The following is a 16,998-nucleotide window of genomic DNA, read 5'->3' as shown; positions in this document are numbered from 1 at the left end:
TTAGGGAATTGTGCAACTGCAAGGCTGCCTCTGGGGCTTCCTCTTCCTGGCTACCATTTGCACATTTCCAGCCCACAAAGTGAGACCCAGTTGTGAAGACTCATGCACTACAGAAAACCCCCCTCCCCACCCCACATTGCTATAAAGAAGAGCACAGCCCAATGTGTCTACAAACCCGGCACTGCGCTGAGTCACATGCTGACAAACACTGGAGGCAGGGCTCTGACTGAGGGGTCCTTTGCCAAGCTGTGTTTCAGCAGAGAGGATCCAGAGAGCTTCCCCCTTCCCCATGACAGCCCCACAGGACTGGCCACAAAGCAATGTGTCTGCTGCAGCAACAGGACAAGGAAATGCAGGAGCAATATGCCTGCAGAGGGTACAGCTGGGCACTAAAGGAACAGAGATGCTTTTGCCCAGTAGTTCTAGCACCCTTATAGCACAGCAGGCACTTGATTGAACTTTGCTGGCTAAAGGCATGCACACAACCCTGAGCAATCCCTCCATCCTGATGTAGCTCTCATTTCACCCCTGCCCATGAGCTGTTTGAAGGCTGAGAATGGCCCTGATTCCTCAGAGGGGCCCTACTTCTCCTAAACCTCGGAAAATAATTTGGGGCACACCAGGCTGCATCAGGGTTTCTTCTCAGGGCCAAACAGCTCCCCAGTAGTCCTACACACAAACACACTTCTGTCCAACTATCAGCAGAAGATCAGAATTTTTGCTGTAGCTGACAGAACTGAACCTTCTGGCTGCTTTTCTACACTCCCTCCAATTTTATGCTGCCCCAGCCAACAGGGAGAATTTATTTTCAAAGATATAATTTACTACATTTTACAGGGAGCAGAGCCTCTACACAGGAAGCTTGCATGTGCTCCTGAACTCTTTTCTGTGTTTCTAAACCAAGAAGCCAAAGCATCACTTACGGTGGTTGGGCCTATTGAGACATCCTTCCCCTCGAGGACCTGAAGCTGAAGCGACATTGTCAAAACAGCAGCCGTACATGGAACTGCGGCACTCGCCCGAGGGATGCTGCTGGGACAAGGCTTGGCTTGCCTTAGAGACAGGAATTGAAAGCCAAAATTTATCATGCTTACATGAGAACAGTACCACATGCAAGGCACCGTGTCCAAGCTGTCAGCTGCAGAAGGCCAGCTGTTAGAGGCACCACTATTTGTTTGTTTGCCTCCTAGAGGCTTTCATGCTGGGAAGGGGTGGGGAACTTGGCTGTTAGCCATGGAGCCAGGGCTTCACTTCTCTGCAAGACAAACCTAAGCAGCCCAGCAGCCAGACAGTTTTTTCTGCTGGCTCCAACAAGAACCCCAAGCTATGAGAGGGATTATCTCCCTGCCTTCAATTAATCTGCAGAGTTGACAAACAAAGACAATTAATAGCGGCCATGTTTTCCCCATTTTTTTATCCTAGAAATTGGATGGCAATTTCATGACTGACAGAAATTGGATTATTCAGGATTATTCAATCAGTTCTACATAGGATGGTCTTCTTCTCAGACATCTCCCCACCACCCACTCTGTTCCCTGCTTATAGAGGATCACAGGTGGATGCTCCAGATTGAATAGGAGTGAGGCGGGCCAAAAGGCTTGATGCCATGCCTGGAGTATTGATTCTTCAGCATTACTAGCAGAGATGAAGCCCAACAGAAACCCACAAGTGAGTCACCAGGGTCAAATCTGAATTTTTGTATCTGATGAACTCCAAAATTGCAAAGAGCTTTTGTACTTACTGTTGGAGTGGCCACAGTGGGATGATTTTGGCTCATTCGAATGTCACGGTAATATTGTGGGCATCCCATGTTGTTTGGACCCTGGGCAGCTGAAACTCCATCAGGGCAGCACCCATACCTACTGACAGAAGGGCTGCAGTAATACCTTACCTGCCCAGCTCAACAGGCACAGGCTATAAATTTCAGGAAGCCCCCAGGAAAGGCAATGCCTCCCTGCTCAGGCCTATCTACTTCCAACTACCTGTTTTGGTGACAGGTGCTGAAAGGGCAGCCTCTCCCCAAAGGGCCTGAAGCTGGAGTGTGCCCATCTGGACAGCAGCCATGTGGGCTCTGGTGACAGTCCCGAGAGCCAGGCCCTGCAGTGGGGTCCTGAGAGAAGCCGAGCTGATGGGAACCCGATAAGCGTGACTGGGGTTCCCAGCGAACAGCAAACAAGTTCATGCCATGGTCCTTGGTGGATGGAATGTGGTGATTCCCAGAGGTACTGTGGATCATGGTGTTCCCAGGGAGCATCCTTTCATCACCAGAATCTGGGGAGAGAACTCATTAAAGTATGCAGGTGAGCATCAAAATCTGGTCAGTTTTCCTCATCTCTGCTCTTTCACCTGCCCAAGGTTATGTGACAGGCTTTTCTGCATCACCTGAATGTGTGTCTTCTGGCCAGCCCTTCCAGATATGGTTGTCCTGAGGGTCTTTGCTCACTGCCCTGACCATTCTTTCTGCTGTCCCATGAAAAAGCACCTGTCATGTTACTGTGATCCCTTCACATCATCCTTTCTTCTTCCTACGATCTGCTTTGGGCACCATTTCTCTCAGCCACGACCTAAGTCATGCTGACAGAACTCAGGATCTATATGCTGTATACAGAGTCTTCTGCATGGATATATTCAAATACTGCTCACTGTTGGTGTAAAAGAATCTATATTTTATCCCTGGATCCATGAATTTATAGAAGCCCATGAAAAGAATTAGAGAAATGAATAAAGGGAGGATCCTGTCCCCTACCACACCCTATTCCAAGTCCCCCATCATCAAAAACCCAAATTAAGAAAATTTTTCCAAACCTGGGGCGTGGCCGTTTGGGTTGTAACGTGTCAGCAAGGACTGGCGAGTGACATCATATCCCATAGTGTCCTGCATACTGGGGACCTCTGCAAAGAGAGACATACACAAAATGAGTGCAGTTAGTCCAGCATATTCTCTAATAATTGCAAATACATCCAGTAGTCAGCAGGAGACGAAAGTAGATGAAAATGTTTCTCTTCTCCTGGAACAGCTGCTCAGCAGCAATTAGATTCAATTGGACTGTCAGAACAAGTGACCTACAACGGGCAGGCAGACAAAAGTCAGCATTTGAGCTCTAATGTGAAGACTAGACACAGACAGCAAGCAAAATATTCTGAAGAGCTGTGACTTCTTTATAGTTGGTCCAATGAGGGATGAGAGTTTGCTATAGTTTTTAGCTACTGAGCCTGCTCAGGTTACCATCCTTCTAGACTGGGAGTCCTGGGGTCAGTCTGCAGCACACACTGGATGAGCCATCACAGAATACTGAATTCAAAATGAATACACACCAGTTTTGTTCCCAAGCCTGTTGCATACATTTCAAACAGCACAGGTACTGGGACTCCGAAGATGCTTTGTGCACATAACCATGGCAAACTCAAAGGATGGAGACAGGCAGGCAAGAAGATGAGAACATAAGCTGATGCAGAGCTGTGAATTTCTATTCCTAAAAAAAAGCATCTTGGGAAAAGCTAGTGTGCAGCAATACCACTCACGCTGTGGCAGGTAGCAGGGCTGCATGTTGCAGCTACCCAGGGTGGCTGGTTTCTCTGGCTGGCTGGCTTTGCATATCTCAGGACTGTAGAATTTGGAGTCACCGTCAGCACAGATGACTTGGCGTGTCCGGATGCCTGAATCGCAGCTCTTGGAACACTTGGGCACAGAGACAAGGCAGTGAGCAGGCAGCAGAGGCTGAATGCAGAAACCCCACAGACCAGAAGTGTGGAACGGCTGCATGAATAGCTGCAGGCTGAGCACAGCTTCCTCCACCAAGACAAAGCAAACAATATTTCAGCTGGATTCATCTAAACAATTAGAAAATCGTACTTTAAACCATTTTACCATTTTACCTGAGCCATGCTCAGCCTGTAACATCCAGATGAGCTGCTGTTACCCACAGTGATATGTCATGGAGCTTGAGTGAATTATTTCAGCCTGAAGGCACCTCAGTTCTCTGGGGACCCACCAGCTGTGAGGGGGGTCAGTTTTGAACTATTCATTCTAGAGCAACAATATACAACTGGAAAGCAAACTGGTGGCTTTCTTGTAAGCAGCTAACTGGAGTTCACCTCACTGGAAACTGTGGATGAGGAGGGAGCAACGAGCAGTGGCTCGGGGGAGGGGATAGTATGATGTACTTGTGTAACACACCCAGCTCATGGCAAGCTCCACAAACATTGGGAGAGTATTGCTCTCTTATTTAGAGGCAGATAGGAGCCCTTCCAAAAAATAGAAAGTGAGGGGAAAATCAGATTAAGGCATGCAACTTCTTTAGCTGTTACTAAAACTTGGCCTATATCTCATGAATAACCAGATGTAACACATTTTAACTCAGAACTAGTTGGTCTGGCTAGCACAGAAATGAAAAAGCATGTTTGGAAGTCACCTGATGCATTGGATCTACCTGTATCTCCACCCCCTGGCACTTTTCCCAGGTTGAACACAGTCTGGCTTCCTCCACAAAGACAAATCCATTGGAAGCACAGTTTATCTGAATAATTACAAAAATGTACTTTAAACGATATCACCAAATGCAATGGTAATCCCCAAATGCTCCAGCCTTGAAGCCTGGAGCTCTAAGCTGAACTTGGCCAGAGAGCTTCTTCTGCTGATCACAGAGATGGAGCAAAGAACTGTGAATAAGCAGCAAGACTGGACTGTTTCAGTTTATTGGCTGCATTTTGCCACTGTCACTGAAACTATAATCTGCCCCTCAGAAGGATTTATTTTTGTAGCAGCTGCATACCAAGCAGGCGGCAGATTAACTGGAGCATTACCCGTGCCAGTTACAACGCGACTGTGAGCCAAGGGGCTGGTAATGAGGCAGTACATGCTCCCAGCCTCAGCCAATGTGCAGGCTGCAAGGATCAAAGCTTGTTGTGAGGAGCACAACAATATAATCAGGAATATCTGAACCATGAAAGTGCGGTGCTCACCAGACCCCAGTCTCCAACGTGCCAGCCAATTTCCTGGATGCAGTTCTCCCTAAGGCAGGGCTGGGTGGCCGATGGCTTTGGCTCCATTAGACAAGCAAAGTCCTGAGCCTGAGAGCCCTGCTGTGTCTTGCAGGTGATGGTCCGGGTCTGGACTCCTTCCCCGCAGCTGGCTGAACACTGCAGAAAGGGGACCCAAAAATTACAAAGATGCACCTTGTTTCCTCCTGCAATTCAGGGCCATTCTCTCTAATATTAGGGCAGAACACCATTTTGAGATTGCCTAAAAAACCAGCTATCATTAAAATCATCTTCTGGGGTGGGAGTTAGCAGAATAGTTGTTTATGCTGCAGAAGAGACAATAAGGCATGGGAGCATGGGATAGGGCCTGGGACATCTGGAAGTCACTGGATGATTTTGGCCTATGAACAATAGGATATGAACAATACACGGTAGAAAATATCTGGAAACTCATATTATTTACACCTGATTAAAATCAGCCACGGTAAAGAATTCTAGAGAAGATAAAAGATTAGGTTCTTATACTGCTCATGTCTTTTACCTAAAGACCTTGTGCTCCATTTTTACGATGTGAAGCTGGGACACAGCTTCTATACTGGTAACTGATTTGTGACATTTTCAATGCCCTCTTAAATTCACAGTGGTGTTTCCAGGAATCCAGCCTACTTCTCCATGAATTACCAAGTTCTCTAACAGAGAGGATTAACTTGGAGACAGTCTGAATTACTTTAGATGAGTTTCCCAGCTGTGTTTCAGCCATTCATTTACTAGATTGACCTTTTATCTCTGAGAGTACATGTAACACAGTCGCTTTTGAGAACCTCAAAATGACTCACTTAGGAATCCGTTTGTAAGAACTTCCCCAAACAGTGCTCTTACTCCAGAATCCTAAAGTCACACCTGGAATCTCACAAAAGGAAAAAAAATATATAAAAAAGGACTTCCCAGTCTAGGGACTTCCCATGCCTCAAAGTTGCATTTTGTGCTGCTGCACTACTCAAAGTACCACCACAAGATTGTAAGTCAAATGTTACAAGTGTGCATGTCCTTCTTCTAAAAGAGGAAAATTCACTAGTGCTTTATGGACTAAGTAGATACTCCCTTTACTTTCTAAGCCCTTGGAACATAAGATGCCTTCTAAAAACCTGGCTGGCTTCACTGAGCATATACAATTTGAACTGTTTCCAATGCTGTAGATATAAATGCACACAGGCATAAAAAATGCACCATGTGGCTGTGTTTGGAGAAGCCCTGTGCAGACACACAGAAAACAGCAGGTCACCAATGTTACAAGAGTACCTTGCTTACCGACTCTTGTGACTGAAGTACTGCTGTCCTGGGCTTGTACTGCTGAGGCAGCAATATGGAAATCAACAGCACAGGCAGGAGCCAGGAGCTCCTGTTTTACAGAGGAGGGAGCGTTACTGCACATCCTTGGCTGATGGACAGCAGCTCTCCTGCCCACTCTCTGCCTTCACCAGGCCTGGCTCAGAAACCCAGCCAGTGCTGGGTCTGGTGAGTTTGATAAAAACACAGCAGTGTGGAAAGGATTGGCAGACCAGAATAGAAACAATATGCAATGAGAAGTGCAGAGGCACAGGGGCATGCACAGTTTTGAGGAACAGGGACGTGTGCATAGGAGGGCATAGGAGGGCTGCAGGGACAAGTCCTATACCTCTGCACGCCACCTGTCCAGGGACACACATTTTTTATAGTCCCAGAAAAGAAGCCTGGCTCTTTATCCCCAAGCTTTGGTACATCCTCCTGCAGGAGGTGCCAAGAGGCTGTTACCCACACCCCCTCACCTCTGACCAGGGCCCCGTGCTCCAGGTGGCACACTGTCTCACATTGCAGGGCTGGCTGCTGCGAGGCTGCTGGGCAAAGGCCATGCACTCAGCATTATCCACCACCCCTTGCGAGCTCTGGCCATCAAAGGCCACGCAGTAAACGGAGCGAGTCTGGGTGCCCCCACCACAGGTAGCTGAGCAGGATCCCCACTCTCCTGTTTTCCACCTGCAGGTCACAGAATCAAGAAAAAAAAAAAAAGTAAGCCCAGCTAAACTGCCTCTAGGCACAGAGGAGGTCAGTGCCAAATTCCTGTAGAAATCAAACAGGGAAAATGTCCCTTTGCAGAACAGAGTCAGAAGTGAGTTCCCATTTGACCAAGTGCCACTCAGCTTAATTGGTAATGCAGAGCATGAATGCCACTCCATAGACATATCCAAGCTACAAAACACTTGTTTCTCTGGAAGTGCAGAGTTCTCCCAAAAAGAGAAGATTTCTCTCCATGGCTTTTGGTCTCCTGATATCCGCAAAAATGTCATGCCTGGAATAAAACGTCAAAGAAAAATAAAGAAAAAAACCAAAGAAAACAATCCACGTCAACTAAAAGAAAAGCAATCCACACCAGCCCAACTATACATTATCAGAAACAGTAAAACCAAGGCAAGCCCTCACTCTGCCTGCAAACCATGCCACACACTCTCAGAAGTGCTTAACTGAGAGCCAGTAGAAGGCTGGTTTATTCCTCCATTGCTCAAATTCTCTAACAGTACACATAGAAAAAAGCCCCCAAAAATGTAAATAGATTTTGTCCTGTATTTGATTGCTAAAGCTGCTGTAGAAGTGATACACCCTTGCTAGGAGAAGGGGGAATGTCCACCAAACAATCTGTTTGGATGCTAAAATCTCTGCCTGTGGCTGCTTCAGTGCCTCAGAGCTGCCCAGGCAGCTGGGAGCACAGCCTAACATGAGGTGGCTTCAGGGACAATATGATGTTTCATCCCTGACTCCAGTGTGCTGTGCAGTCAAAAGGCGCTGGTTGTGTAGGGGGAGCATCGTGGTGATCTGTGTGCCAGCTGCTATATCCCCTTGCAGTCAGATAAGCCCCAGCCAGGGAGTGAAGGCAGTTCATGTTTTCTTCCCTAGCATTCCAGCTACTTCCCTAGTCTGGCCCTTGCCACACCTACACTGAGTTTCAGCCAGCCAATTCACATTCACATCCTAACAGGAACTCCACAGTAAACTTGGCCACATTCACCTCCATAGATGCCCTTCTTTATTGCTAAAGATGCAAACATCAGGTCAAAACTGAATGGCCTTTCCTATAAAATAGGAAAGGGAACAAATACAGCCATTAGAAGCCACACAGCGGTGTGGTTGCAGGGTTTATAACAAATTAAATGATTAAGATTTTTCAAAAGCTCCAACGGTAATAACACCCCACCCCAACTGTTTTCTGCCTCCTGTAAAGCAAATGTACAGTTTTAGAAACACTGTATCAATCAGATGCACTCACCTACAGCTTCCTTCAATTCCAAGTCGAGACATCTCTGACACCTGTTTAATTTTCTTTGTAAGACAAGGTCAACAACCATAAGGCTGGGACTCTTATCAGAGGGCAAAAATTGCAAGTCCTAAGCTATTAGCAGCTTGCTGGGAGACAACTGTTTTGCTTTTGATGCTTTTAACTTCTCATATCTCAGTGTACATTATTGTATCTGTCATATCCTGGTACTCATCACAGTTTATAGGCTCTTTTCTGCCTGCTGTAGGGCCCATGCCAAAGAAAGAAGAGCTTTTAAGAAACTGTAGCTTTTACTATGGCATGTTAGCATCCTGGCCAATGTTTCAATTGCTCAATCCATCATGCTCTCTTTTCATTTATGTTTTTATTTATCTTGATAAATAAATTTTAAAAGTCTTCCAGAACCTCTTTACTCTGATTCCAGAGAAAAAACAAGTTATCATAATAAGCAGCCAGATATGAAGAACTTGTCCCCTTTTCAGTTCCATAAGAATAAAGTTAGCAGAGGCATGTGCAACCACCTAAGCAAAGCTGCCAGCCAGCACCCTCCACCATCCTTTTCACTGGCAAGAATCAAAAGCGAAACAACACCCACTGCTACCACCAGTGCCAAAGAGGAAAGCCCCCATGGATTCATTGGGCAATTAAGAGGAGAGCAGAAGAGAGCAGCTGCCTTCCTGTGCTTTCTGTAACTTCCTTCTCCTCGTTACCTCTTCATCTGAGAGCTCCGTGCTCCACTCTGACTCCAGGCTTGCGGCAGATAGACGTAAGAAGTCCTTCATACACAGAACAAAGGATTTAAAGAACTTAAAACAAGTAACTACAGGTTAACATATTAATGTATTCAGGAATGCTCCGAGGTGCCCTCTCATGCACACAAGCGCTCTCAGAGGCCTCCGCTGCACCCACCAGATACACAGAGAGATCCACAGCTAAGGCTCCAGTTATAGCTCTGGATGCCCATGTAAGAGCCAAGTGAAGCCAACTGTAAGGCTATGCCAACAAGGGACAAGGTGGAAATGGCTGAGTGAAGGGGTTTGAAAATGCTAGAGAATGAAAAAACTCCAGGATTCATCCCTTTCCAAGAGCAAGGACACTGGGAATGCAGAAATTACTTAAAATGACACCAGCTCTGACCTTCTACTGTGTCTTTGCAGGCTCCAGCTCAAGAAAACAAAACCCAGAGAATTTGTTTCATATCTCCTACGTGGGCTAGAAGACTTTCCATACTTTGGAAAACAGATTTAATTTAGTCTATAAAATGAACACAGAATATATTAAGACCTCTTCTTGTGCACACAGAAATGCTTATCACAGTGCTATCACCCCCATCCTTTGTCTTGGGCTTTCTCTAAGAAGCGAAACACTTCTCTGGAGAGAGCCATGCTGGAGGGTAGAAGTGAGCATGTCATTCCTTTTCTCAGTTCCAAAGCACCTCAGGAAGAAGTCAGAGTTCAGAAGAAGGAAAGAAATCGTACCGTTTTGTCTGGGGACAAGGCTGATGACCACATGTCCGGTTATTGTCTGGTTGTGGTTTATTCCTGCACATATAGTCCGGATAAATTTCATTGTCTATGGTACAAAACACCAGCCGGGATTGGAAACCTACAGTACAAGCAAGAGCGTATCTGATCAACACAAGCTACCCAGGACTAGGTTTACAATGCATTAGGATTGGCAAGACAAGTTTCTAAACTCGGGTAGAATCTGCGCCTGTCCCAGCCATTTTGGAAAAGAACCAGGTGTAGTTCTTTGTCTCTGACAATATGTACAAATGATGCCTTCCCACGGTACAGGAATCTACTGGAAGGGCAAGGGAAACAATGTAATTCTGTGTAGCTGAGGGAATTTTCCTGTTATATTACAGATTGAGACTCACAAGGGAAGTGCCATACCCATATGCTGCTCATGAAGGAACCCCGCAAGATGCATGCAGTATACAGCTGAAGAACTGGGAGGGGGAGGTCCTTCTGTTAGACTTAAAAGGCCAGTCTTGTGAAGACTGGATATGGGAATAAAACTTGCAGCTCTTCATGCTTCCTACAGGATATGAGTGCCCAGGCAAATACAGTCTCAGCACCTATAGACAAAATATACTAATCAGCTGGAGAGGGTTTTTTTTGTTTGATTGGTGATTTTGTTTTTTCTTTTAAGCTTGAAATCCATAATGTTCATGGAAGAATCTGTAAACTGAACATGACATGACATTCCAGTGTCTGACAGTCCTCCTGGAGAGAGGGCATCTTCCAGGCTGTGGTCAAGAAGAATGATGTGATTTAGTACTGTAGGTCAGATCAGTTTGGAGAGGACCTCTAAAGTGGTTGAAAAGACCACGAAGAGCCAAAGCAAAACAAAACAAAGGCTATCTATGAAGATTCTTAACAGGTTGTAATAATAGTCTAGGACTAGGACTAGGGCATGGAAAATAATACAAGACAAGGCATGGGACACAGTCCTGTTGTGACTCCATGCATGACCCTTCCTTGACAAAACCTTAGCTGCCCCCTGCAGATACCTATGCTGCCTTCCAGCAGAAGACTGCTGGGAAGCAGCTGCAGAGGGCAGCACACTGTCTGCAGGGTGTGGATATAAACTCCACACCAGCTGCCAGCGACCAGGTCCTCTCTTCTTACCTCCTCCACATTCAGAGCTGCATTCACTCCAGGAACTGTAGCTCCAGCTGTAACTCGTGGCCTGTCCTTGCAGGGGCAGGTAATACTCGTACTGTACCCCTGTGTTTGGCTCCTGGCTGATGAGCTGTGAAAGCATGGGAGGAAGTCAGGGGAATAACACTTTTCCTCTCCACAGAATTTCTCCACCATGTCTGAGGGTTTGAGCTGACTTGCACCCCTCCCATTCAAGAAGCACTGTATTTTCTTCTTGCCTTCTATCATACTCTGGAGAGCACTATTTTTCAGAGAAGGGTGTCTTCATCCCTCTTGGCTTCAGAAAATCCAGCTGCCCTTGTAACAGTGAGTACCTTTCCTGCCCTACAGAACAGTTTAACAGGCAGCGTCCTGGAGCCTGTCCCTGCCCCAACACTGCTTGGTCCTGACTCTCACCCCCCTTAAAGTCAGCGTCTAGGAGAATAGGCAGGAAACCAACACTGAGCCTTGCCTTGCTCATTTGTGGGCAATAGAACCAGAGCAGCAATTTGTGCTGTTTCTGAAAGAAGACCACCTTGGTCTAGCTTGAGGGCCTACAGCCTTGTAAGATTCCCAGGAGCCCCATCACTTCACCAGTTTTTCCCACATGGTATCCACCAGTGCACTGCCACTGCACAAATCGAGCACTGCTATGCAAAGAGATCAGAGCATCAGCAGGGAGCAGGCACAGCTGCTTACCTCAATGACGAGGGGTTCTGTGGTGGGACCACGGGCGTGGAGGAGCTCTGGGGCCAGATCACCCTCCAAGCCCCGGTCGTAGTGCAGAACCGTGCTGGCCACCTGCAGCGCCCGGCTGAAGTCGATTGTCCAGTGCCCGTTCAGGTAATACTCCCCTCGCACGTTCTTAACAGCTGGGCAAACCCACACCCCAGAGAGAGAGGATCATAAGAATTCCACCGGGATGCTCATGCTTTCACTCAACACTGTGTCACAAGCAAATGAAGGTGACCATCGTCCTCCAACAATGCTGTCCTCCCATATGGCTCTCTTGCCAGAAGCTGCTCCACATTCAGACAGTGGTTCTTGCCAGCTTTGCTGCAGACCAAGCACTTTTTTGCTGAACAGACAAATGCCTCCAGCATGTTCCTGCCCTGCCTCTGCATTCCCCACTGTGCTAGGGCACAGTCTTTGTCCTGCTTGCTGTTAAGATGTGGGATTCACATCCCACTGCCTCTACACCACTAACTAGTTCATCAGATATTCTCTTCAAAAAACAAAGATGGGTGCTGCATCCAGTTTTCTACAAAGGAAAACATCACCAGACTGATTTGTCCAAAGCACTGGGTGATGGAAGAGTCAGAATGCAGATGAGTATCTGCTTTCTCCACTGGAATTTCCTTAGCCCTGTCCAGAAAGCTAGGCGAGGACATTTCTCTCTCCTTTTTGCCCGCACATGACCAGAACCTGAGGTTGTACAAATGCCCAAAAGAAATCTATGGAGAAAAGAATCCCACTCCAAACTTTTGGATGGCAGGAGTAGTTAGGGTTTACATTCACCAAACAACAGAACTCATAGCCAAATTTTGTTATATCAACTAGACTCCTTGTAAGTTTCCGGGCAGGAAGTCTCAGTGTGGGTATTTTTATTCCCCACTTAACAGCAAGATCTCCACAGGACAGTAAGGAGATAAATGTGAAGCTCTGAGTTGTGCTTCAGTAACAGTTCAAGATCACTCAGTATTCAGATCCTGATGTCCAGAGAGTTTTCCCCCTCTGCCATATCAAACCCTCAAGACAAACATCCCAAAGTCCATACCTCAAAACCAGATTTTAATATAATGGCTGGAATCCAAACGGACTGACACAGATTCTGATGTAAGTCTTACCTAGAAAGTTCCTGCTGGGCATAACCTCCTTAACTTGGATGCTTGTGGCTCCCATAGGGATGATAAAGATTTGATTGTAACCTGAAAAAAAAAAAAAGGGAATTATTCAATATCTGTCTGTGGATGCCACACAGCCACTCTTCTGCACCAAAGATGCTCACAGTTTCGTTGGTGCCTGAAAAGCATGAGCTTTTTGCAGGTGGCTTGAAGCATTTCCACTGTCATTTTGACTGCATTCTGGGTAGTTTCACCCTACATTATCCACAGGTCATGTGTGTAAAAATTTCCTCAGAAAAGTAAGCACAGGGGTCAGTGCATATTCTATTTTTTAGATTTTAAAATCTTTGGAATGTTGGCAAACATCATATTGGAGTTCAACACAGAGATGTGACCACAAATGTACTTGTTATCTTGAAATCTTTCAAAATTGGCCAAATGCAGCAGATGCAGTCCCATTTCTAGCCTTGCACTAATCCTGGTGGGGCTCTCAAGATACTGGACAGTCTTACAAAGGCAGTACATAGCTGTGTTCTTATGGTACATTTATAGCACCTGCTTGAGAGGGAGCAGGGAAAGACACCAGCATCACGGCAAGAGCTTCCGTATGTACAGAGATTAAGGACGTGATTCCCAGGATAAGGCCATCAGTACATTTTCTGATGCTAAGGCCACACACCATACAGACATTTCAAGTGAACATCCAAGCATGCCTACAACTATCACATGAACAGGTGTCCCCACCAGCCCTTGTAGCAGTTGACTTTCAGTTTAAATCTCTCCTTCTCACCTGCCCAAACCACCTAGGATCATCTGTACCTTTGGGGAGGCTGGTCACATCAAAAGTGCCCTTCACACCATAGCAGGTGCTGCCATCTCCTCCACACTGCAGGCACTTGTCCTCCTTCTTGTCAGATTGCAGCATATTATCACAGCCAACAGCCTGTCAGAGCACAGGAGCATTAATATGAATAAACCATAATGACAGAGAAAATTAAAAAAATGGCCAAATGTTGGACAGATCTAATAAGAAAGCCTGAATGTATGAAGTCTGTGAAGTCAAGATAGGGCAGAGAAAGAACTGACAGAGAAAGGACAGGGCTGATATCTACTATTTCACATCCAGAGACAGATAAATGCTGTCCACATGCTCCTCAGCACCTTGAAAGCTGAATGATTCACCTTTTCTCATGCTATTATGAAAGGTCAAGTAGAACAAAGGGAAGCAACAGGAAGACTGACAGACCCAATGATGAATGAAGGAAGCAGCAAGATGACTAACCTGACAAACACCCTCTACACAGATGTCCCGTTTGCCAGGTTCACAGGTAGTCCCATCAACCACAGTTTCCTTGTGCCTGTAGTAGAAGTTCTCTCCCTTGGGAATACAGTTTAACTCACACTTATTGGGTGCTGGCAGGAGACAAAAAACAAACATTATATTATAGCTTGATAACACATCAGAAGCCTAGTTTTAGATCACAGGAGCAGAAACAGAGGGGTGGACTGATGTTAAGTGGCAGATACTGAACAAATTTCTGGGTCACAAACCGCTGGAGGCTGCAAAAATACCCTGGTAAAGTCCCACTGTATGCAATCATTTCCTCAGGGGACATTGGTTCAGGCAGATATTTGGTTACTCTTAGTAAGATTGTTCTTATGCTCCCTTGGAGTACAAGGCTTTCTAGAATGAGAACAAGTGCTGACACAGAACTGTTAACAACCAACAAAACCCCCCTTTAAATCCATCTTAAAATCCCTCATAATTTGTTAACAAACTGTGAATGATACCATATCAAAGCTCAGAGCAAGGACCCCCCGGTTCTCACACCTGCCTTCTGAGTTAGTTCCTCAAGAAAGCAATTGAAGAGATGTCATATTTTCTGAAGCACTCATTAATTATATGCATTTGTTTCTTCTGTGCCCTACTAATATTCTTTTGCCAATATTGGAAAATACAGCAGAACTTCTACTCCTCTAATACTTCAGAACATACTGCAAGCAGTTCCAGATTTCTTTAGCAATGTTTCTGAAAGAATGGCTGTTACAAGAGACAAGTATATATTGCTGCAATGCTGCCTCCTGGCCCATGCATCCAGTGCCTTTGTGACAGCAATGCCTTGCTGCTGGCAAAAAGATTTTTTCCATGCTACCCCCTGCCCCATACTCCGAGAAAGTATCCTGCGAGGTCGCTACAGTAAAAAACATTAGGGTCACTTCAAAACATACTGTTCATAAGTAGGGATGAAATGTAACCCTACGTGTTCATCATTACCTCCATAATATGGAAGCCACTTGTACTTCTTTCCTTGGAATTCTGTCCCATCAAACTCAGCACACTGCTCTGCCCGAAAATCCCGGGAGCCTTCCGGGCAGCTCTGTTTGGAGGAGAAAATGTATTGGGTCTTTATAAAAAGGAGGAAAATTGAGTGTGCAATAAAAATTTGGGTTTTATTGTTATTCCTCCCATATCAAATCAGGGGCATAATTTCAATATACTTTTGAAGGGGTACTGTTAATGAACTGCATTCACCAGTGATGCCAGAGAAACAGAAATTATAATGACACATTATTTCTCAATTCTCAAGAATTACATTTTTCTGGGGAAAAGCAGCAACAGGCAAGAAAAAACAAAAACAAAGAACTGAACATTACATGACATTACATACCTGAACATTACATGACCGATAGCTTCGTGTTGGGCCAACACAACTGGAAGGACCTTCTGTCCTGAAAGTCAGAAAAATTACATGAAGTTCTCTGAAGAATACACATGTAAAAAGTCACCTCGTGGCAGACATTACAAACCACCTTCACATCAAGAGTATCACCCTCACAGAGTCTCCTGAAACAGCAAAATAACTAAAATGCACTTCTGCACCACTAAAGCAAGCTGGTATCTTCTAGTTCTGTTTTCTGCTATGGTTCGTGTTCTGGCATGAATGAGACACAGACCATGAACAATAGCAGTACAGCTCTTTGGTGTCATGTTTCAACTAAATAATGGAAGCAGAGCTTTTAGTCCATTCTCCACCAGCAAATAGTTGAGGTGTCCATACAAGACAGAGAAACATGTTATGAGCAGCAGGAGGGTAGTGGCCAATTCAGAAGAGGTATGTACATCATCTATCTTGCTTTTTACAGGCAGACTAGGTCCATTAGTAAGAAGAGCTAAACATGTCCATGGAAAGTGTGCAACACCCATATTCCGGTCAAATGACTCTGGCTGAGAAATATGGAGAGTAACAGTTGTGGAGGAAATTGATCTGAAAAGTCAACCAGTGTCTAATACCTCAATATTCCTGAAATGGAGAGACAGGTCTCCAGGGATTCTGGCAGGTGTATACCATAATGGGCCACTTTCAAAAGAGATCCTTCTTTATTCTGTGTGGGAAGCAGCAGCTCTTCACAAATCTGGATTCTTCTATTACAACCCCCCATCATTTCTCTAAACACAGAGAGGCTGGTTTTTAAGATATTATTGAGAGTCTGGCGCTTTTTTCTCCTTTTCTTTGTTTTCATCCACAACAGGATCTCTAAGGTGCATCATTCCCAAGAGGTGCAGTACCAGTCACCATCCTCATTAGAATGCAGCTAAGCCAGCTGCAAGTGAGGTGGCACAGTGCTAACACTTCTTAAGCCAACTCTGCTCTTCCTTTCCTCTGGGGCAACTTACCTTCCCGAGATTTACGAGCCTGAGAAAATCCTGGCACAGTCACCAGCTCTCAGGAGAGGAACCAACTTGCGCTGGACTGTTCTCCATGCCCCCAGGGCTTGCCACACTAGACCTCAATGAACAGCTGCTGCCATGCCAATCACCTGATTGCATAGCCTTGGATCAACAGAGAAACTGCTGTGCTCTATCAGAGGAGCCAAAGCAAGGACGTGTTGAAGAGGGCACTATTCAAAAAAGTAGTTATAAGACTGAAAGTAAGGTTCATCTCAAAGGGGTCTCATTCCCCTGGGATCAAACACTAGGTCATTTTTGTTCTGGATGTATATTGGAACGTAACTGCAGGAGCCCAGTAACAGAAAAACACATTTAAAGAATCAAAAAAAGGAGGTTAGCCCTCACCTTTGGGAATAGCAGTGCCGCTGCCGAAAGCTGACTCCACCGCCACAGCTCCGACTGCACTTGCTCCATTCACCCCAGCTCCCCCAGACATCCACCTGCCGTTTCATACGGTGGCCCTGTAAATAAAAAACCCACAGACATATCAGA

At 45.7% G+C, this 16,998-nt stretch overlaps 1 protein-coding gene across 5 annotated transcripts in view; it reads right to left on the bottom strand.

Annotated features, from left to right (window-relative positions):
• The window catches only part of PAPLN (papilin, proteoglycan like sulfated glycoprotein), a 56,322-nt gene that overhangs the window by 13,138 nt on the left and 26,186 nt on the right, over nucleotides 1–16,998 (bottom strand). For 2 of the 5 annotated variants that reach the window (XM_051791512.1, XM_051791516.1), the window contains 17 exons: nucleotides 16,852–16,967; nucleotides 15,446–15,506; nucleotides 15,052–15,154; nucleotides 14,059–14,189; nucleotides 13,596–13,719; nucleotides 12,780–12,860; nucleotides 11,632–11,804; nucleotides 10,921–11,044; nucleotides 9,766–9,892; nucleotides 8,998–9,063; nucleotides 6,786–6,993; nucleotides 4,963–5,139; nucleotides 3,523–3,679; nucleotides 2,806–2,892; nucleotides 1,983–2,271; nucleotides 1,742–1,862; nucleotides 924–1,053 (listed from right to left, as the gene is read on the bottom strand). In XM_051791512.1, coding sequence (XP_051647472.1) covers nucleotides 924–1,053; nucleotides 1,742–1,862; nucleotides 1,983–2,271; nucleotides 2,806–2,892; nucleotides 3,523–3,679; nucleotides 4,963–5,139; nucleotides 6,786–6,993; nucleotides 8,998–9,063; nucleotides 9,766–9,892; nucleotides 10,921–11,044; nucleotides 11,632–11,804; nucleotides 12,780–12,860; nucleotides 13,596–13,719; nucleotides 14,059–14,189; nucleotides 15,052–15,154; nucleotides 15,446–15,506; nucleotides 16,852–16,967 — 2,275 coding nt within the window. The remainder of the gene's footprint in view (nucleotides 1–923; nucleotides 1,054–1,741; nucleotides 1,863–1,982; nucleotides 2,272–2,805; nucleotides 2,893–3,522; nucleotides 3,680–4,962; nucleotides 5,140–6,785; nucleotides 6,994–8,997; nucleotides 9,064–9,765; nucleotides 9,893–10,920; nucleotides 11,045–11,631; nucleotides 11,805–12,779; nucleotides 12,861–13,595; nucleotides 13,720–14,058; nucleotides 14,190–15,051; nucleotides 15,155–15,445; nucleotides 15,507–16,851; nucleotides 16,968–16,998) is intronic. The other 3 variants (XM_051791513.1, XM_051791514.1, XM_051791515.1) reach the window with 3 other exon arrangements.

This window comes from Manacus candei, unplaced genomic scaffold, assembly GCF_025592945.1.
Source record: "Manacus candei isolate 608988 ecotype Guabito, Panama unplaced genomic scaffold, ASM2559294v1 h1tg000033l, whole genome shotgun sequence".
Lineage (NCBI taxonomy): Eukaryota > Metazoa > Chordata > Aves > Passeriformes > Pipridae > Manacus > Manacus candei.
This window is presented reverse-complemented; position numbering and strand designations above follow the sequence as displayed.